The sequence below is a fragment of the Gasterosteus aculeatus genome, chromosome 6 (genome assembly GCF_964276395.1).
Source record: "Gasterosteus aculeatus chromosome 6, fGasAcu3.hap1.1, whole genome shotgun sequence".
Taxonomy (NCBI): domain Eukaryota; kingdom Metazoa; phylum Chordata; class Actinopteri; order Perciformes; family Gasterosteidae; genus Gasterosteus; species Gasterosteus aculeatus.
In genome coordinates, this window is record NC_135693.1 from 6,114,927 (window position 1) to 6,135,808 (window position 20,882).

Sequence of the window (20,882 nt, forward strand, 5' to 3'; positions counted from 1 at the left end):
GCTGCGTGCTGTGGAGCCCGCTCGCCGTGTGTTGTGTTGGACCACACGGTCTGCTGCTTGAGTGGAGGCTGGTGCTCGGAGGAGTGAACTCCGTCATTTGGAGATGTAAACAACGTGACGTCGGCCAGTCTATCCGGCACGTGGCTCCGTTAACCTCCTTAATATGGTCGCAGATACGAGCGCCTGACTAGTTGGAGCACTGCGAGTAACTATTTTGTAGACCAACAACCAGATGTAATTGTCCTTGAAGCTTTTGAGAATGGTGTACTCAATCGTTTACACGTCAATAGTCACCCATTTGTTTATATAATAGTGTCACCAATTAAATGTACCTGGTGATAACAGTTCATCACTGGATTACATTATTAGGTTAATTTGCCGTTGCTGCCCGGGTCCCACGTTTCTCCTTCATTCCATAATCCAGGGTCAGGCCAGAGCACAGTCCGATTACTTTTTGCCAAATTGCAGTTTTCAAAACTCGGTCGACAGAAAAAACGAACACAGCGCTTCTTCCCTATGCATACTACTTGAGCAGTCAAAGACTTGCAACACTGTGAGCTTAGGAAAGCCCACTGGTCATGATTGTAGTCAGTCAGCTGTTTGGAATCATTTCTAAATGCACAGTTCACATGACTTTGCTTGTTGAATGTGTTCCCTGCACTCATGAGCCCTCCCTCCGCTGTGCTTGTTGCAGATCTCTATGCCAGCAATTATGACAATGTTAGCAGACCATGCAGCTCAGCAGCTGCTGGACTTCAACCAGAAACTGGATATCAACCTGCTGGATAATGTGGTGAACTGTCTATATCACGGGGTGGGACCACAGGTACGTTGGGAAGCATTTGCTTTTACTTGTACTGCATTTACAAGTGCTTTATAATCCATGTAATGCAAAATCAGTAGGTGATTTTCAATGTTCTTTGGGGGAAAAAAACCCCACCCGACTTAAACACACTGCCTATTAATTATTCATCTGTTAAATTAACATGAAGGCTGCAGCACAGGCATGTCTAGGAACGAAGAAACGGCCGTTTGCGAGGGTCTGATTGTTGCATCTAAAGTGTCACTCAAAATTTGCTTTGCAGCAAAGAATGGCACAAGAAGTGTTGACTCATTTGAAAGAGCACCCGGACGCCTGGACGAGAGTGGACACCATCCTGGAGTTCTCCCAGAACATGAACACCAAAGTAAGCAAGCTTCAGCCCAGAAAACATTGGTGGAATGACACTTACCTGTGCTTTGAGGAAGTGTATTCTCTCACATATACATATTACAATTTGTAAAAGGAGGAAAACAATATTCAAACACAAAGTCACAGTGGTTTGCTTAAAATGAAATAAAATCTGCTTTTTGAAGCGGTTTAATGCGCTGTGAGGGCATATTGTCAGGGGCCCACGTCCCCAGCAGAGGGCAAATAAGTATTCCTGGCCGTGTTGGCACCATGCCCTCGCTCTTGAGCCATACAGGATCACCGTCCCGCTGATTAAAGGAATGCTGTTCTGAACATAGCGGATGATAAATTGACCCAAGCCCATCATCTCCTGGTGAGAATGTAATCCAAAACAAAATAAGCAATTTAACATTATGCCCAGTTTAGCTTGAATGCAAAATAACCACATCTTTCCGAATCACACCAATTATTCCTATCGACTGTATTTGTTTTGGTACCAGTTGGTCAAATTGGTTCTGGAGTAATACCTCGTCTGCATTTCACTGACACATCTAGGAATGTGTCAATTAATCACCAAAAAACACACCAAAATGAAGATGCGTGCATGCATTCAAACATTATTCTGTATAACTCGTGATTCTTTTGGGCATATAAGATTAGATCAGAGAGCAAATCGAACCCATTTATGAAAAGGGCCACAGCTAACACATGTTGACGTCAACTAGAAATTGATCCGCCCCCAGTCGTTATAATAGTTGTATTCTCACATCTCACGGCAGTCCGCTATATAAAAAGTAGAACAATTAAGAAACATCTGCATGGAATAACATTTAGTCAGACTTCCTGCAGTAAAGTGTGTTGTCACACAAACACTGGTGCTGTGGCCGCACAGCATGAGCTCTGCGGTCCCAATACATGGTACGTCCAACCGCATGCGGCCGCATTTTGTAATATGCAAACAAGCATGCTTTCATGGCTATTCCAATCTTCTGCGCTGCGGATTTCTGAGCAAGAGGTTCAAGGTGCAATGTTAAGACGAATTAGTGGGTCCCAATTGACCCACAATGCTTGCAGTGCACCAGTACCTACTTAAAGTATGCGATGTGGAGAGCAGTGCACCTGTCCAGTTGCTTATAACAGCCACATGAACATTTAGTGTTATCAGTTAATACAGTCTCCATTTTTCAGATGAATGACATAAAATCAATCAATAACAACTTGGGCTCCTTTCATCTGTTATTTGAAGATGGATTCATGTGGTTCCCCACAGATGCGTGCACACTGTGCCCCTCCTGTGCACTGATACAGCTGATTAAGCAAACTGCCTGTAAATAGAACACCTAGTGATTCACTCTCCAGACACACTCGTGTATTAGATCACAATTGGATTTTATTTTCCCCAAAAAAATCAAGCCTAATCCATATATTGAATTGCAATAATGGGAAAATGTATTTATGTACCGAGTGTGAAGTGGAGTGTAATGCATCCATGGCTTCCTCAAAGTACACATTGTGACATTTGCTTTAATTTTTTGCTTGTCTGTAGGAGTGCTTTTAAAACTGACATTCATTACTAATGTCTAAGTTGAGTCCTAGTTTTACATTTGTAATTTGCCAAGAAATAGGGGCATTAGAGGAAAAGAGGAAAGAAAAAGGTCAACACCTTTTTAAATTCGGCATCTGTCTTGTTTCATTTTCGTTAAAAGAAAAAGTGCATCTTTTTGGAGCACATTTGAACATTTGGCTTTTCTTAGCTACTGCAGTAGTAGTAGTAGTAGTAACAGAATGTGCAAAAACATTTATTTTACTGGATTCAAGCTGTGACTATTTGATATTAATCCCAATGTTCCATTATGTTTATGGCTTGTAATAGGAAGAAAAGGGGTGTGTCATCCTGTGCGTCATGACACAGCTAGGCTTTGACGGCAGGCCTCCACAAGGTCTACCCTTTTTTGAATTCCCTTTGACTGAATTCTGTTCATCCGTTTCTATTGCATCTGTTTCATTGGACAGAGGGAGGGTGCAGGCGGCAGTCAGTAGGCTCCATTGTAGAGAGACACAGATCTGTCGACGGCTTTATTTCACCTGTAGGGATCACGGCTCTGAGGCTGCCCCGCCCTTTTCTCCTGTTTACACTGCATCCTCTTCTTCTTCAACCCCTCTGTTCAGCCAAGACCCTTTTTAATTAAGCGTGCTTTTGCCCCCGGTGGAAAATCAGCCCAAAAATTGGCAGCGCAAATTTGCGGGTGATAATTTGTCCCTTTCTCGCATCTTGTGGTGGTTTTGTGCGTAAGTGTGGCAGGTAAAGGTGAAACAACTGTCACCGGTGTACCGGAGATTTCACCTTTAATCTTCTGGCATCCATTGTCCGTGTGATCGCCTTAATCCTGCTTTAATAACATCACGTTTTTACGTGTCCTTTATTCTCTGATTTTATTTTGGTTTCATTGTAACTCTTCAAATGATGATGATCCCTACAGTTGAAACAGTCAGTTGAAGTAACACTAGGTACAAAAAAAAACCTAACTTGTTGATAAAATGTCCGTTTTTTGTTTCTTCTTTTGTCTCCTTCATGCTTCACTATCTAGCAGAAATTAGTACAGGACGTAACCTGTGGTTGGTCTTGCTGTTCCTTTATGACACACCAGTTAAAGGGATCTGGTCCAGGCCATAGACTTCAACCATAATCGTTATTTCTCAAGAGTCTTCGGCATTCCCCCAACCTTTTATTTAGGCTACCAACACTTGTCTTTAATTTATTTATTGTATTAGTCCACTGTAGCATTAGTTATGTCGGGGGGGTTACCACGAACGTAGACGTTGAAAATGCTGCCTTTTTAATTCTGTTTTTTGTATAAAAATATAAAAAGCACGAGTGTTTTGGGGCTGTGATGCTTCAGGTTACTGTGAGATGATAAAATACAACCCCGGAGGTCTAGTTTAAGGAATACCTCCTATGAGTTTACAGACTTATTAGACTAGTAAATTATATTATGATGATTCCAGCACTCTGCAATACGTTTGCAATGATCTTTAGAAACTGGGCATTCACATTGGAAACTTGTTTCCAAGGAATGTGTACTTCCATGTGCAACGTCAAAAAATCTTTTTATTTTGCCAACCTGCCAATCCTAGCAATCCTATGCAAAGTACTTATCAAAGACTGTGTCAGGACACAGTAATGAGAGTCGAAGCTGGTTCATGGAATGTTGCATTCTTCTACTGTCTTTTGCTGTCTGGTGTGATGCTGGGAGAAACAGCAGGACTTGTGCAGTATTCCACATTAATGCTACTTGTAGACATTAAAAAAACGAAGAATACAAGGGGAAATCTGCATGAAAGATGTGGTTCAGCCCAGTTCAATTTAGTGTGCAAGCTTTAACAGGCTGGTCCACTTTGTATTGTTATAATGTAGTAATGATAATACCATGTCATAATGGCTTCGTCCTAATGCTTCTCCTCTCATGTTCCAGTACTATGCTCTTCAGATTCTGGAAACGGTTATCAAAACAAGATGGAAGATTCTCCCCCGGAATCAGTGTGAAGGTAAGAAGAAGAAGAAGAAAAGAGTACTTTTGTAGTACGATTCCCAAAATGTCTTTAACTTCTAGTTTTGGTGCTTTTTGCAATGCTGTGACGTGTGGTTGCCAAGTCGAGGAGGGTTCCCCCACTAAGAATGCTGGTTTGTTTTCTGCTCGACTGGTTTGCACTGGTAGCTGAGGGCCAGGTTGGATTAAACGAAAAGAAAAGAACCAACACGTAGCACAGATTTTTAAAAGCCTTGTGAGACGTGAAAGGGCACTTTTAAAGAAGTAGTTGAAGATGTAACCGTTGCTTGTAATATTCTACATTTTTAACTCTTTGCAATTACTTTGATGCATATGTCTGTTTGTAGGAAGATGTTCACCTTTTTTTTATCAGCACAATATTCTCATTGTCGCTGTAACGGAAAGAGGGAACACAGTGAAACTACGGCTGAGAGTTGGCAATGTTTTGACTCTTTCTGAAGACTATAAATTAGATGCCCCCATCTGTGAGATTAAATTCCTGTGTTTCAATAATAGTTATCTTGAAAGGAAAGCTGTTGACCAGATCAATTCTACGTTTAGAAATGTTCAGACTTTAAGGGCAGGATTGGTAATCCCTAAGGTTCTAGAGGACAATAAATAAAAACAAAATCAACCATCCAGATATTTTCTATTCGAAGCAGCTAGCAGCACCAGCTCCAAAAGTTGCTTATTCTATCAAGAAAGTCTGAAAAAACGCTTCCAGGTCGTCCCATTAAGGCCTCCCTCCAAAGCCCCTCCCCCAAAAGTGATTGCATGGCTCTTGCTAGCGCTTGCAGCGGTCAGGCTGGCAGTGTGAAGAAGACTGGTGACGGGTATAACCTGCGTGCAGGGACGCGGCCCGTCCAATTATTACCTCGAGCCGAGCTAATTTATAAGCGTTTTACAAAACGTAATTCAGTGCTGTGACAGCCGTAGATACAAAACGTATACTTGTTAGAGTTTTTTGACTGCTGCCTGGACAAGAATTTCAACTTTGAAATCTTTAAAGACTACCTACCCCGCTTTAAATGTTGCCTAATTTGCGATTTTTGGGCTATACAAAATAAAATGAATTGAATTAATACGTTTTTCTATTTCCAAAACAAAACTATTGTCATCATGTTGACATTGTCATGTTGTATTGTCATCTGGTGCAACCTACTGCTCAAGATATATATTTTTAAAAGATACAGGTGGGATGAAAATTTCCTTAAATAATTTGGGCAAAAAGCAATAATTATGCAACTTTACTTAATAATCATGTGTCAATCAGTTGATTCTGCCTCCCTCCATTCTTCTATAATTTTTGCTCAAAATTCATTTTTTCCCTATTGACCTAAGACTTCCCTGCTTCTGACCGTAGATGCCTGAATTTTGTTCAAGTGGCAAACCCAGGGCAGGGGCGACCGGCAAGTATGTCTTTACCCCCCTTGTGTCAGAGTATTGCCATGTTTTCGGCTCCGCCCACCACACCCCAGCACACTGACACTAGTAAGAAATGAGAGGGAGCTGGATTTTTTCTTTTTTTTTCTTTTTCCCCCCAACATAATCTGCTCAGGTTGACTGTCTAAGATACCTGTGCAAATTTTAATTTCCACCTAACTCGCCAAAGTTTTTGCGCCGTAGCCCACAACCGTTTGTGTTTATTTAGAATGTAAATGTGTTTGGGGGGGGCTCACTTTCAGTGTTACAGTGTGTTGAGTAACGTGCTCCAGGCGGCCCATCAAAGTCAGGATGTGTTACTCGTTTCAGCGGGGAATGCTCACGGTGTCCTCCTGATATCTCTGTGTGTTCGCCAGGTATAAAAAAGTATGTTGTCGGTCTGATTATCAAGACTTCATCAGATGCTTCAAGTGTGGAGGTGAGTGAATTCTAATTACATTACTTTTGGGGTAACTGCAATGCCAGCAAAAGGAAATGGAATTGCATTTTATTCTGATTAATTGTTTGGTTAATATTTAGGTTTTTGCCCTTTGTGTACATAACTATTCTCCATAGTAATTAATTTGTTTAAAAGTTGTCAAGGTAACACCTTTCTGCCACCACTGCCTGAAGCTTTTTCTGCCATATCCCAGGCCGTGATCATTCTGTTGACATTAGATGTTGTCAGCCCTACTTGGAGATCAGAGTGGATCTCATTTTGTTTAGGGTTGATGTGACATCAGAGCAGCCATGAGTAATGCTGGTAACCATAGCGCTGCGTTGTGCAGACCAAAGATGGTGAACTCAGCTGCTTTTCAAAGTGTTTTCAGACCGACTCGACCGCAAGCAACCGGGGGGGGGTTGAGTCGGTACAACCGTGTTCCACCAGCACCGACGGCATCGTAGTCTTCCAGGGATCGCAGTGTTCGGCAGTCTGCACAAAAGGCTCATGCTATGGTCAAAAAACAGAACAAACGTGTCTCTTTGGTCGCTCTACTGTAACCCTAACCTGAATTTTGACTATGGAGCATGTTGTTTGGTGTGGAGCTGCCCTGCCTTACTAAAGCCATAACCGGATCTATAGGTTTCCCTTTAGTATCTCATATTTATTAACGGAAAAGGAAACTGGAGGATGGAATCAGTGTAGTGAATCGGCCCTCGTCCCCCTAAGAAAGTCTGGGGGATGCAGCGGGGGATCAGTCCTGTCTGATTTCAATAAATAAAAATGATTAGCTATCACCACGTGGCTTTAGTGTTCAATGGCTAGCTTCACACTCAGGAAGAATTAAACCTACTCAGCCCGCGTTATTTATTATTTAACCAACCAACCATACGACCAGGCTCACTCCAAATGATCTGTTATCCCAACTGGCAGATCATTTACTGCAGCGTAATGGACAGTATTATATTATTGCTACTCCCTTATGACATAACATTATATTATATTGAGGTCTGTTTTTTGAACAAGGAATGTTTAAATTATAGACACATTCTTATCCTCCAATGATGTCATTCTTAATTGTCACACTGTAGATTTTTGACTGAAGCGTTTTGTTTATTAAATGAATTTACATTTTGAATTGTGTGATGACAGACAGAGCTTCAACCTATGTTTTCTATTTGTATATTTAGAAAGAAAAGGTGTACATCGGAAAGCTGAATATGATCCTTGTTCAGGTAAGCCATCAAAACAGTGAAATCAAAGAATGTTGCTGCCACATTAACCAGCTTTACAACTACTTAAAGAATAATATAATGGCTGTTTTATAGCTCAGATACTCTTCTGCTGCTAAAAATGACAAAATACCATTTATTCCTATTAAGAGCGCAGACAAGACCAACACTAGAAATGTCCCAGAAACGAGCGTGAACCCTGAATTGTGGACCACTTTCAGGTCGCTGTTTGAAGTCAGAAAGGTCTGATTAATCACACCGTGCTGATTAACAAATGTTTTGTTTCTTCTGCTGCTGAACGTATGGCGCCTCGTTGTGTGACTTTGTCAATGTACAGCCGCTTCAGAGAGAGCGAGTGACTTTGCATTAATGCCGGTGAGGCTTGAGTCACTGCTCGCGTCAGCAGAGCTAATGTTGTTCTGGCCTTCGGGGATTGTAGAGCTCCAGATACCACTTAGATCCTCAGCCGGCTTCAAATGTGCACACGTATGTTCTATGCTTGTCGGCCACATGTCCGAGTTGAAGAGGGACGGAGGGATTGTTATTTTTAACTAGTCAGTTTCTGCGTCTTTTGTTTCTCATTTTCAAATCTAAGTAAGTACAAAATGTCATTGTAACACAAGTCGGCCTTAAACTATAGCGACTTGACAGCGGGAAAGCTTCTTTAGAGCCTAACATTAGCTTCTTTCTTTCGCTAGTTCAGAAATCCTGAACTCAACGTGACAATCATCTTGCTGAACAAAAACGTGTAAGTGGCATCGTGATTGTTCTTCATGCCGTGTGACCTGTGTCCGTAGATCCTCAAGCAGGAGTGGCCGAAGCACTGGCCCACCTTCATCAGCGACATTGTCGGGGCGAGTCGCACCAGCGAGAGCCTTTGTCAGAACAACATGATCATCCTCAAGCTGCTCAGCGAGGAGGTCTTTGATTTCTCCAGTGGCCAGATGACTCAGGTCAAGGCCAAGCACCTAAAGGACAGGTCAGCATGCTGCGTCTTCTCTGGCCTCTGCAGGCAGTCGTGTCCCACGGTAGAAGGTTGAGGGACGTTTTGATGGCGTTGCCAAAAAAGCTACAGTGAAATAAATAATAATAAGAGAGTACTACCAACATATGATAATCATCGGGAAACATAATCTCAGGGTGACAGTTAATCCAGTGATGTCTTTGTCACTTTTATTACCACAAGATTATTGTAAGTATTATGCCGTCTAGATGCAATGTCAACATTGCCGTAATTACTAGAAGGATTATAGTTGTCTCTCAATGCTGCAAGATCTCCTAAAAGGTCAGCGTCAACATTTCACATGGTGTGTTCCATAATCTTTTTTTTTTCTTCTTTTTTCCCTTTCAGCATGTGCAATGAATTCTCCCAGATTTTCCAGCTTTGCCAGTTTGTCATGGTATGCAGATCTTTTCTTTCTTGCATCGTTGTCCAATCAAATATCTCACACAGTGACGCACACCACTCACATCTGTTTGTCGTCTCCCGTAGGAAAACTCCCAGAATGCCCCCCTGGTCCACGCCACTCTGGAGACCCTCCTACGTTTTCTCAACTGGATTCCTCTGGGGTACATCTTTGAAACCAAACTGATCAGCACATTGGTGTATAAGGTGTGTACACAGATGGCGCCGTGTCGCTGTTGGGCTTCTGGACAGAGCCGGAATGTGTTTTGTCTGATATTCAAACACTGTTATCAGGGTGCGTACGAATTTTAAAATGGTCATTTCCAGGCCTGGAAAAACTGACATTTGTTATATTTATATGTTCATGTCGTTCATTTAAGATGAGTTTGAATTTATATGGTTTTAAAAGAGATGCTCAAAATATAAGCAGAACTCTTACTCGCAACGAAAAAATAATTTGCACCGTGGTGGGGGGAAGGCACTTTAACTGAAAGGTTTGGTGGCCATAAAAACAGTAGCTCAGGAATCATCCACTGTGTTGGGAAGTGTGGATTTAACCGTGGTTGGCTACATATGGAAGAGTGCATGTCATGAGTTACGACAAACAAAGACCCGGGACGATCAGAATGTAAGTAATGTGGAGGCATAACATTAGATATTTCAAACAGGGGAGAGCAGCATTAACGAGCCGCGCTAAAGAAAGCAGACTTCAGTGCGCCGCTGCTAGCAAAGTTACTAAAGGAACCCCATCAGAGGGCGACTGTAGCGGCGCTACACGGCGAGCAGCATGTCTCTCTCCGGCTCCGTACGCGACGCCGACATTTTCCGACGCGCTGCCCGTCTGCTGGTGGGGGCGGCAGTTCCGAGTAGTAAACCGAGGGCGTATCGGCGTTCCTTCGGTGTTGTTTGTCATTGAGTCGTCCTGAGCTGCAGACATGTGACTTAATTTTCCTACAAGAATGACAGGAGATTGCTTCATTATTTTCGTTTTGTCTTTATTTAACACAGCAAAACGTCAATTTAATATACAATTAATAAATTCTATCACACGGTAGATAACAATATGCTCTCGTGCCTCATGCGGCTCTTCTGTGTTGCACCTGCTGCATTCATGACGTCAATACATCGAGACACACAAGGAGCGTCAATCCAACATAAATGCTTTTCAAAATGTTACATATCTTTAGTTCCTGCACAATGAGCATAAATTAAATTAATATTCCCCAAATTCCAATGAAATAATGCATACACATCCAGCTCTTACAGAGACTGTACGTATAACAGTTCATATATTGTCCATAATTTGAAGTAAAAAGAAAAAGGAAAAAAACTTTCTTTAATGCCGTCCCTCTTAGTTTTGTACTTAAAAAAAAAGTATTGGTTCAGGCACTGGTATTTTTTAAAAGTATCATTTTAGCACTGATATTGGCAAAAACCCAAACGATACTCGTCCCTAGTGGATACTGTAAACAGTAGAAACGGACTTTCTTGGGGCCTAATTGAATGGTAGGGGAAACACTATATGCTTTGGAATTCTCATTGTTAGTTTAAAGTACAGAGATTTCAGAAGATTTTTGGTCATGGAAATCCATTGGTCAAAACGTGTAGGAACCCTAGTTAAACACACACACACACACCTTTTATAAGAAGAACTGTTTTCAAGTGGGGATTTATGAGGCTGTGTTGTAGTCCATGTCCAGCAAGGGACTAAAAGGGAAAGTTAAATATAAAGTTTCTGTCAACAGAGTCTTGTGACTGACCACAAGAGCACAGATCATTTTCCCCTTTGTCAACTAAACATCTGCTTCCACTGTTTCCAGTTCCTGAACGTTCCCATGTTTCGCAACGTGACACTGAAGTGCCTCACGGAGATCGCCGGCGTGAGCGTCAGCCAGTACGAGGAGCAGTTCGTCACGCTTTTCACGCTCACCATGTGTCAACTCAAACAGGTGGGTTAGCCTCAGACTCCCAGTTTCCTATTGGCCGTGGCGGTGCAGATGCTAAGCGAGCTTTCTGTGTGCAGATGCTGCCGCTGAACACCAACATCCGGCTGGCCTACGCCAACGGGAAGGATGACGAGCAGAACTTCATCCAGAACCTCAGTCTGTTCCTCTGCACTTTCCTCAAAGAGCACGGGCAGCTCATCGAGAAGCGGCTCAACCTCAGAGAAACCTTAATGGAGGTAGGAGAGGATGCCGTCAATCAGTGTTGTGATGACTGAGGGGGGGGAGGGCGTGTCCTTACTATTGAAAGGGCAGTCTCGTTCATATAATGGTCACATTGCTCACTTGCCCCCCCCCCCCCCCCCCCCCCCCCCTCCCCCAGGCCCTCCACTACATGTTGCTAGTGTCCGAGGTGGAGGAGACGGAGATCTTCAAAATTTGTCTTGAGTATTGGAACCACTTGGCCGCTGAGCTCTACAGAGAGAGCCCCTTCTCTACGTCCACGTCCCCGCTGCTCTCCGGCAACCAGCACTTTGACGTTCCACCACGCAGACAGCTCTACCTGCCCGTACTCTCCAAGGTACACACACAAACACCGCCATCTACGTTCTGTTTCACAGCGTTATTGTGAAATAAACTTGACTATTGCCTTCTTGCCCCTTAACTAGACCTTAAGACATTGAGTATTCAATGCTTGTAGCAGCAGCAGTAATAATAGTAGTAGTAGTATTAGTTAAATTTTTCTTTTTTTTAAAGAAAGATTTCCTACTTGGAAGCAGCTAAGAGTTGAGTCAGTAACCCTTTAGGGATTTTCAAAGACTTGATGTGTCTTTAAAAAGGCGGCTGCTGCCAAGTGACTCAATAAGACCACAAAACGTCTCATAGATGAGTAGTCTTATAGATGAGTAGTCTTATAGAAGTATCTTCTGCAGTATTCCAACAGGAAAAATCATGATGTCGTTAAGGGACTCGATGTGCTAACTTCCTGTTTCACCCAAAAATACATCACGTGTACAACTCTGTTACTTTCCTTTCACCGCTTAGTCTTTAGATCCACATTACTGATGATTATTTATCTTCAATCTCACTGTCAATATTTTGCGCAATCCACAATGGTCTCCTTATGGATATCGAGATATTGGTCCAAAGAAGATTGTAATTCTTTTTTTTTTTTTTGTGCTGCATATCACCCAGTATAAAGCCATGAGACCCTCATGAGACTGTATGACATCCTTTTACCTTTTATTCCCACTGATGCATATACATACCCATGTATGTGTGTTAACGTGAGAACACTGAGGTTGTCCTCCGCTGTACGTACATGCTGACCGGCGTTCATCCCCTGCGACAGGTGCGTCTGCTCATGGTGAGTCGCATGGCCAAGCCGGAGGAGGTGCTGGTGGTGGAGAACGACCAGGGAGAGGTGGTCAGAGAATTCATGAAGGACACGGACTCCATCAACCTTTACAAGAACATGAGGGAAACCCTCGGTATGACTCCCACCGGCCTCTGATAGTGAAACACTCCACAGAGAGAGAAACCAGAGAACGGAAAAGCAACTTTTGCCCAACTCAACAGATTGTGCACATACTTACAGTACAATTCTCCTCTGTTCCCCGGCACCCTGCAGTGTACCTGACTCACTTGGACTACGCAGACACGGAACGCATAATGACGGAAAAGCTTCACAACCAGGTGAACGGGACCGAGTGGTCCTGGAAGAACCTCAACACGTTGTGCTGGGCCATCGGCTCCATCAGCGGGGCCATGCACGAAGAGGACGAGAAAAGGTTCCTCGTCACCGTAATCAAGGTACAAAATACAGAGCACAAACATGCTGGTTTTCTTTTTTTTTTTTTTTAAAGGTAACCCCTAGTGGTGTAACAGATCACCGCTCACGGTTGAACCGCCGATCAACGAGTAATTTTTTTGTGTAATCATCATAGTGTGTAATGCAGCTGCTGCTGTTCCTTTTTATAGTAACACGTCCCTGAATTAATGTTGTGTATCCATACTAAAAAAGTACAGCCTTATCTGTGCGTTAAAAACAATAAGATTTTTGTTCATTTTTAGTATCGATACTTCATTAACATGCATTGACTGCAAGGAGGGGGAACCATACAGATGTTTTATTTATTACTATAATGGATACAAATACCAGTAACATATAAGTCGTAACAAACAATTTGGGGATTGTATCAAGTCAAAAATGTAAAAGGCCACCGGCGTCTTATCAGTTATAAGTTGCTCATGACATAAATGCTCATGACAGGGTGGTAGATAAAACCATTGTGGTATGTCAGCAATGTTTACAAAGAAAGCCATACGAACAGGGCAATACATCGAGCACGGCCACACATCTGAAGCTCCCTCAAACGGGTCTTATTACCGACGGGGGTAAAGCCGTTTATTTTTGATAAATGTGTATAATTTTGTTTCTAATTCGATAGGTCAACCAATCCCCAGGTTTTGTGTCTGATTTTTGAAAAAACTTGTGTTTGTGTCTCAGGATCTGCTGGGTCTGTGCGAGCAGAAGAGAGGAAAGGACAACAAGGCCATCATAGCCTCCAACATCATGTACATCGTCGGCCAGTACCCACGCTTTCTCAGAGCCCACTGGAAGTTCCTCAAAACCGTCGTCAACAAACTTTTTGAGTTCATGCACGGTGAGCGGCGGTTCGCTCTTTGCAAAAGTTTAATGCATTTGGTTTCAAAGTGTTGAATCTCTTGAGTATTGTATTTTCTCAATTTCGATGCCTCTCTGCTTGATATGACTCTTTCTTAGAGACACACGACGGTGTTCAGGACATGGCCTGCGACACGTTCATCAAGATCGCCCAGAAGTGCCGGCGCCACTTCATCCAGGTGCAGGTGGGCGAGGTGATGCCCTTCATCGACGAGATCCTCAACAACATCAACACAATCATCTGTGACCTTCAACCTCAGCAGGTCAGAAAATCCATTTCCATCACCTCCCGAGGTGCGTCACCTTTGTACAGAGAGAGCGTGATAAATATTGCCACAATGCTGTTTTTAAAGTTATTTCTCTTATTTGTCCTGTTTGTGTCCAGGTGCACACGTTCTATGAGGCAGTAGGTTATATGATTGGCGCCCAGACGGATCAGGCTGTTCAAGAACACTTGATAGAAAAATACATGCTGCTGCCCAACCAAGTGTGGGACAGCATCATCCAGCAGGCCACCAAGGTGAGAGACCGACGGACTACCAAATACTGCAAAGATTGTCCCAACTTATGAGAAATGTGTGTTAATCCTTTATCGCTGCTGCCCGTGTCCCCCCCCCCGCAGAACGTGGACATCTTGAAGGACCCGGAGACGGTGAAACAGCTGGGCAGCATCCTGAAGACCAATGTCCGAGCCTGCAAGGCCGTGGGACACCCCTTCGTCATCCAGCTGGGCCGGATTTACCTCGACATGCTCAACGTCTACAAGTGCCTCAGCGAGAACATCTCTGCTGCCATTCAGACAAATGGTAAGGGAGGTGTGTGTCTTTTCCCATGCCAATAACACGTCTGTGGGTTCATCCTTTCCATTTCTTGTCACAGAAAGGTTCTCCACGTGGACAAAGAACCTATTTAAGAACTTAAAATAAACTTCTGTGGACATTTGACCCTCTTTGTTTTTCCCAAACCAAAGTCCACAAACAAAAGAGTGTGAATGACCGTCACTGATGGGCCTCTTTTTCCGTCGCCTTTTAGACTTTGACTTATTAGCCTCTGGCCTGCGGTGCCCCATCATAACAACGAATAAATGTTATAGAAGGTTGTTTATTCTTAACAAAATCAAGTTCCGTCCCAAATTGAATCACATAAAATAATATTCCATCAAAAGGAGACATAACTTGTTTCATCCAACATATACCAGTCAGCTATAATGCGGACTATAACACACCAGACTATGCTGCTGCTCCAACTCTCAAAGTACCCTGTTAATGATCTCTGGTGAGGGGAGCCTTTTTTTTTTCTCCGTTAGAGAGATTCTCCTATTTTAACTTGCCTCTGCACTTGACTCACTACAGCCTGCGTCATTATACTACTATGTGATACTACTTTGGTTTTTATTTTTTTTATTGCAATGGGTTTTTAAATGACACAGGCGGCACCGCAGGCTGCAGAGTGTGTTCCTTCTCTTGGAACAGATGCCCTTGTCAGTCTCTGGACCTCCATGGAAACGCAGCCTCCGGAACAATTCAGTCCCTCACAGTAGTTCCAGCGCAAAAACATTGCAGCGGTTTTGAAAAAAGTCCATCCTTAAGCATATGTTGATCAAGGTGTGAATTGTGACCACCTGAGGCGGTGATGCTGTGTTTCTCCAGTCTGCATTCCGGGATCTTGTCTGAATGCATGTTAAAAAATCTGCCATACACAATACAAGCCATAGAGAAATACACGGCTATGTGATCACCAGAGGGAACTAAAAGGGGAGAATTTTACTAAAAGAAACTTAAATAAAAAATCTGTTTGGTTCAGTTAGTCTGCCAGATTCTACTGTGGGTCAATAGCGTACTGGTCGTCCCGTGCAAATCTCTTTATTGGGCAGGTGTTGCTAGTTTGCTGTTGTACCGGTATGAAAGGTTTGGACGCAAAGCATTTATTTAAATGTAATATTTAAACACAATATTTGTGTGTAAAGACCATAATGAAATGTAATGACTGCTTTTGTTTATAATGTAAAAAAAAAGCAGTCTTCCTCATTGATTTCTAACATTTTCTATAATCGCCTAAATGCTGTCGTGGCAGATCGCTGCGTGGGCTCCGTGGTGCTGGCAGAGCGCCTCTCTGCGACCTCATGTAAAACCCATCAATGTGTGTCTCCTCGCTCCGTGTTGCAGGTGAGATGGTGACGAAGCAGCCCCTGATCCGGAGCATGAGAACGGTGAAACGAGAGACACTGAAGCTGATTTCAGGCTGGGTCAGCCGATCCAACGATCCACAGATGGTGAGGACTCGCTCTTGTCTCCTCGGGAGGTTCTAAACATTCTGTGGCGGCCAATGAAACGGTTCAGAGGGAAACAAACTCAGCTGGTATTTTTTGATGAAATGCAAAGATTTAGTTTTCTTGTGACAGGCTCGGACGTTTGCGCATCTAATCATCCAACGTGTGTCAGTTTAGAATAATAATAACTATATAATAAAATAAATGATAGCTGCACCTGTTCTAATGTACCTGTCAAAATAAGTATTTCCCTAATGTCTTAGTAAAGTGCTACAAGGATAACATTTTTTGGTTTTATAATATTACAGAAAATAATAGTTGCCAGTGAGGCGTCTTGGTCCCTCCTCTGCCCATAAAAGCTCGCTTCTGTTTATTGCTGATAAAAAATCCAAGATTCATCACGATGACACTACTTCTTATAAACAATATATGATACATGATATTGATGCATCCATATAAAACTCTTCAACCGTGCTCATTTGTTGAAGCTTTTCAATGCAATTGGCAGAAGTTGAACACACGTTGGGCTATAAAGGAACTACAACGCGGTCACGTGACTTCCCATCACCCCTGTGAATCTAAAGAAAGACTAGTCCAAATGCACCGGGGGGATTTTTACTTTTTTATTTTTAGAATGAAAACATTCAAATCTTAACTAACTTTTAACCAGAGACCTTGGAGCCATATAATTAAAAAGACGAACTCCCTGATTGTGAGCCTTGGTAACAGGAAGTGCAAAGACGTTGCCAGCACTATCTAGTTGCTAGTTCCTGTTTTGTTTTCCCTCAGTTGTTGATCTGTGCTGATCCATCTTGTTTTACCAGGTCGGAGAGAACTTTGTCCCGCCCCTGCTCGACGCCGTCCTCATCGACTATCAACGCAATGTCCCCGCTGCCCGGGAGCCCGAGGTCCTCAGCACCATGGCGACCATCGTCAACAAGCTGGGGGCGCACATCACCAGCGAGATACCGCAGATCTTTGATGCCGTCTTCGAGTGCACACTAAACATGATCAACAAGGTGAGGCACAGCGAGCAACCGACTTTAACTCCATGCAAGTGAGAAACGAGGGCTAAACAACTTGTTTTTGTGTTCTTCTATTAGAACTTTGAGGAGTTCCCAGAGCACAGGACTCACTTCTTCTACTTACTGCAAGCGGTGAACTCTCACTGCTTCCCCGCATTCCTCGCCATACCCCCCGCCCAGTTCAAACTGGTGCTGGACTCCATCATCTGGGCCTTCAAACACACTATGAGGAATGTGGCTGATACTGGTAGGGCTGCTGGAACGCACACATTTTACAGTTATTTCATGCTCCTATTGATTAACAATGGCTGGAGCGTGAATACTAAATGTTGAGAACAATCCAGGTATTGTGTTCGATCCTTTATCACAGCCGAGGATTGTCTTCAAACAGGCAGAAAAAAACATTTATTCCATCTCATGATTTAAACCCTTTTCGTGTCATCATTTCTTAAATTGCTTTATAAAATCGTATCTTTAGGACTTTTTGGTGTCATTAGGACTATTTAATAATCACGACTTTGAATCGATCACGGGTGTATGTTTTATGATCGTGGCTCGTTTTTTTGTCCCATCTTCTTCTGTTACTGGTGAGAATGTGAGGACGTTTGATCCGAAGCTGAAGCTCTTCTCTTGTATCTGCTCGTCCAGGTCTGCAGATCCTCTACACGCTGCTGCAGAACGTGGCCCAGGAGGAAGCAGCCGCGCAGAGCTTCTACCAGACTTACTTCTGCGATATCCTCCAACACATCTTCTCTGTGGTCACCGACACGTCGCATACCGCCGGTGAGTTTGCACGAGCACACGCACACACACACACGTGAACCTGATATCTGCCTCTTTTAAGGATGAACCTATATTTAGCCTGTAGAATCTTTCTATTTACAGTGTCTTATACATAACAAATTACCAGTGCTCCGTTCTACAGTTGGCTTTGGAGGATGAACCAACTTCCTCATTCAAACTGCGGGAACCCAAATTAACCCTAAAGCTTAGATGAAATATCCCCATCCTCGATTGCTGCTGTGTGTCCTGCAGGCCTGACGATGCACGCGTCCATCCTGGCCTACATGTTCAACCTGGTGGAGGAGGGAAAGATCACCACGGTGCTGAACCCTTCCAGCCCCACCACCAACCAGGGCTTCATCCAGGAGTACGTGGCCAACCTGCTGAAGACAGCCTTCCCCCACCTACAGGAGTGAGTGCCCCCTCCGTACCCCCCCCCCCATCCTCTGCTGCAGTGAGACCTCTTTTAACTGACTGCGCTCTGTGGGTTTTGTTTCAGTGCTCAGGTGAAGGTGTTTGTGACCGGGCTGTTCAGCTTGAACCAGGATATCCCGGCCTTCAAGGAGCACCTTAGGGACTTCCTCGTCCAGATCAAGGTGAGCTCGTCCACGTGAACAAGTCGCTTTGGACAGCGTCGCAGTGCCGATAGTCTCTCCTCGGGACAAATGCCAAAAGCAGTGGATGCCCCCCCCCTCCCCCCCCGCCTCCCCTCTGGTGGTGCTGTCTGTTGCCTTTGCCTCCTCTTTATCTCACCGCCTTATCAGCCGGTGAGCTGCTTCGCTGCCGTTTCCAGAAATAACATCTCCTGCACGGCGAGGTACTTCTGCTAAGTAGGCCGATGGTCATCGCCGGAATGAAAGGGTTGTTTTAATTATACGGTGGCGACCGCACTGTGATTCATTTCTAGCCATCTGGCTTCGTTCCTTTCCTGTGGTTATTTTTCAGCTTAGAATTATTTTTTATTCATGATGAAACTGAACTTTTGAGAGATCAGGATTAGTTACACTAGTGACGCAAATAGCTGGTTCAGTTTACCAGGTAACATTATCATGAATAAATACAGTACATTTTATATTCATCTGATAAATACAGCTTTAACTTTTTTAACAAAATGTAAGTCCAACCCGATGCTGCCATACAAATAAGTCTTTCAGACTGAGAGACATAAACACATTAGTAACAAACTGGTATCCAAATTATTGTGAACAATTTTGATAACAAAACAAATCTAGTGATCCTCAAGCACACATGAACTGATTAGAAATTGGTGGTCAAAGGTCACATGAAAACACATTTTAGACCAGAGCTAAGTAAGAATACATTTTCCCAAAAGTGTCTAACTGAATGGAATGACACATTTTGGATAAACGTGGATTTAAACTTTGTTGTAGACGCCATACGGTTTAAACTTAAAGAGCATCATCAGTGGGCTGTGTGCCCTGATGTAGGATCACTGATGGTTTTAGACGAGCTGTACTCTTTCTGAGCGCTAACACGACGTCTGCTTGTTCCAGGAGTTTGCGGGCGAGGACACCTCCGACCTGTTCCTGGAGGAGAGGGAGGCGTCGCTCCGTCAGGCCCAGGAAGAGAAACACAAGATCCAGATGTCCGTCCCGGGCATCCTCAACCCGCACGAGATCCCCGAGGAGATGTGTGACTGAGCCCCCCGGCCCTGCCAGACTGTACAGTAGTCCAAACAGACAGAACCCTCACCACAGCGAACGCAACGAAACCAGAGAGAGGCACTGAAGTGTGGCGGGATGCCGCCCGCCCGCCCTCCTTCCAGCCGGCCGCCCCACCGGATGTTTGTTGACCGTAACAACAACAACACCACCAACAACGAGTACATGATCGCTGTGGCGCCCTGTGGCCCTTTTTACATGACCTGCGTTTTCTATGCAGATGTTTTCTGTGTAAATTCTTTCCAGAAGCTTGCGTTTCGTCGGTCTCTGACTCATCCCAACACCTGCACGATGAGGTTCTGACGATCGACAACTTCACCATCTTACGGTTTGTTCGGTTCCTTTCACGTCCCACGGTCCCGTTTTTTCTTTTTTTGGTTCATCCCAGCTCTTCCCTTTTTTTCTGATATATCTGTTTATATATAAATATATTATATATACACACAGTGTGAGCAGGTTTCTAGACCCGTTTGTGTGACGGACAGGAAGTGGTACCGCTCGTCCGGTGCCCCGCGGCATCGTGGGGGAATGTGAATCTAAAGGATTAATGAATGAATGAAGGAGGAGAGGTGCTGCTCCGCGTGGCGCCATCGGTTGCTCGTGAGTTCTGCTTCACCTAAAAACAAAACGACTAACAAGTGTGCGAATGCTGCCAGCGGGGTTTTTTCTTTTTAGGGAAAGCAAGACCGAATATGTGCATATCATCCCAATTGTATAGCATCTTTAATACCATGGGAACGTTTTCTTTTTATTGTGTTGATTCTTTTTTGTTGTGGGTGTGTGCTGTCGCCGAGTCGACATCAGCGTTTTGTTTTCCTCTAAGAGGATTGTTGCTCATGTGTGAGCCTTCATCAACGGGATGTTTTAAGGAAGTGGTATTTATGGGTTCTTAGTTGGTTGCATCTTTATAACAACTCCTGTTAAACTCGGATGGCTTGAGATTTTTTTGAATTGTACTAATTTAGATTGTTTACCAGTAGTAGTGCTCCAACACGCTACCTTTTAGAGCAAAGTGAAAACAATAAAACTGGGTTTACATTTAATTTTGTATTTTTGCATTTTCTTTCAGTTCAACCTTTAGTTCAGTCCGAATAAAACAAACGGCTTTTCTTTTTACTTTTTGTCTAGAGAGCAAATAAATTGCCAACGAGTTGAATTAGGAAAAGAATGTATAAATCCGAATAAGCACCCAGTCTTTAGTGGCAAATTCCCCATCGCAAGGTGTTACATTTGTTGTGAACTTTTTGAACTGATTAAATCTGAGAATTTTATAA

General features: G+C 43.5%; 1 protein-coding gene across 7 annotated transcripts in view; it reads left to right on the plus strand.

The window, feature by feature from the left end:
• Positions 1–20,882, plus strand: part of xpo1b (exportin 1 (CRM1 homolog, yeast) b) — a 23,714-nt gene extending 2,832 nt beyond the window's left edge. For 3 of the 7 annotated variants that reach the window (XM_040179297.2, XM_040179300.2, XM_040179299.2), the window contains exons 2-25: positions 695–826; positions 1,086–1,187; positions 4,645–4,717; positions 6,519–6,580; positions 7,774–7,818; positions 8,613–8,794; positions 9,167–9,215; positions 9,308–9,427; positions 11,041–11,169; positions 11,244–11,402; positions 11,546–11,743; positions 12,515–12,653; positions 12,794–12,975; positions 13,673–13,829; positions 13,949–14,112; positions 14,235–14,369; positions 14,472–14,664; positions 16,015–16,121; positions 16,943–17,137; positions 17,222–17,390; positions 17,792–17,926; positions 18,179–18,338; positions 18,426–18,522; positions 19,441–20,882. In XM_040179297.2, coding sequence (XP_040035231.1) covers positions 701–826; positions 1,086–1,187; positions 4,645–4,717; positions 6,519–6,580; positions 7,774–7,818; positions 8,613–8,794; positions 9,167–9,215; positions 9,308–9,427; positions 11,041–11,169; positions 11,244–11,402; positions 11,546–11,743; positions 12,515–12,653; positions 12,794–12,975; positions 13,673–13,829; positions 13,949–14,112; positions 14,235–14,369; positions 14,472–14,664; positions 16,015–16,121; positions 16,943–17,137; positions 17,222–17,390; positions 17,792–17,926; positions 18,179–18,338; positions 18,426–18,522; positions 19,441–19,587 — 3,225 coding nt within the window. In that variant the 5' untranslated portion in view covers positions 695–700 and the 3' untranslated portion in view covers positions 19,588–20,882. Of the gene's footprint in view, positions 1–694; positions 827–1,085; positions 1,188–3,044; positions 3,112–4,644; positions 4,718–6,518; positions 6,581–7,773; positions 7,819–8,612; positions 8,795–9,166; positions 9,216–9,307; positions 9,428–11,040; positions 11,170–11,243; positions 11,403–11,545; positions 11,744–12,514; positions 12,654–12,793; positions 12,976–13,672; positions 13,830–13,948; positions 14,113–14,234; positions 14,370–14,471; positions 14,665–16,014; positions 16,122–16,942; positions 17,138–17,221; positions 17,391–17,791; positions 17,927–18,178; positions 18,339–18,425; positions 18,523–19,440 lie in introns of those variants that run through there. The other 4 variants (XM_078103907.1, XM_078103909.1, XM_078103908.1 and 1 more) reach the window with 2 other exon arrangements.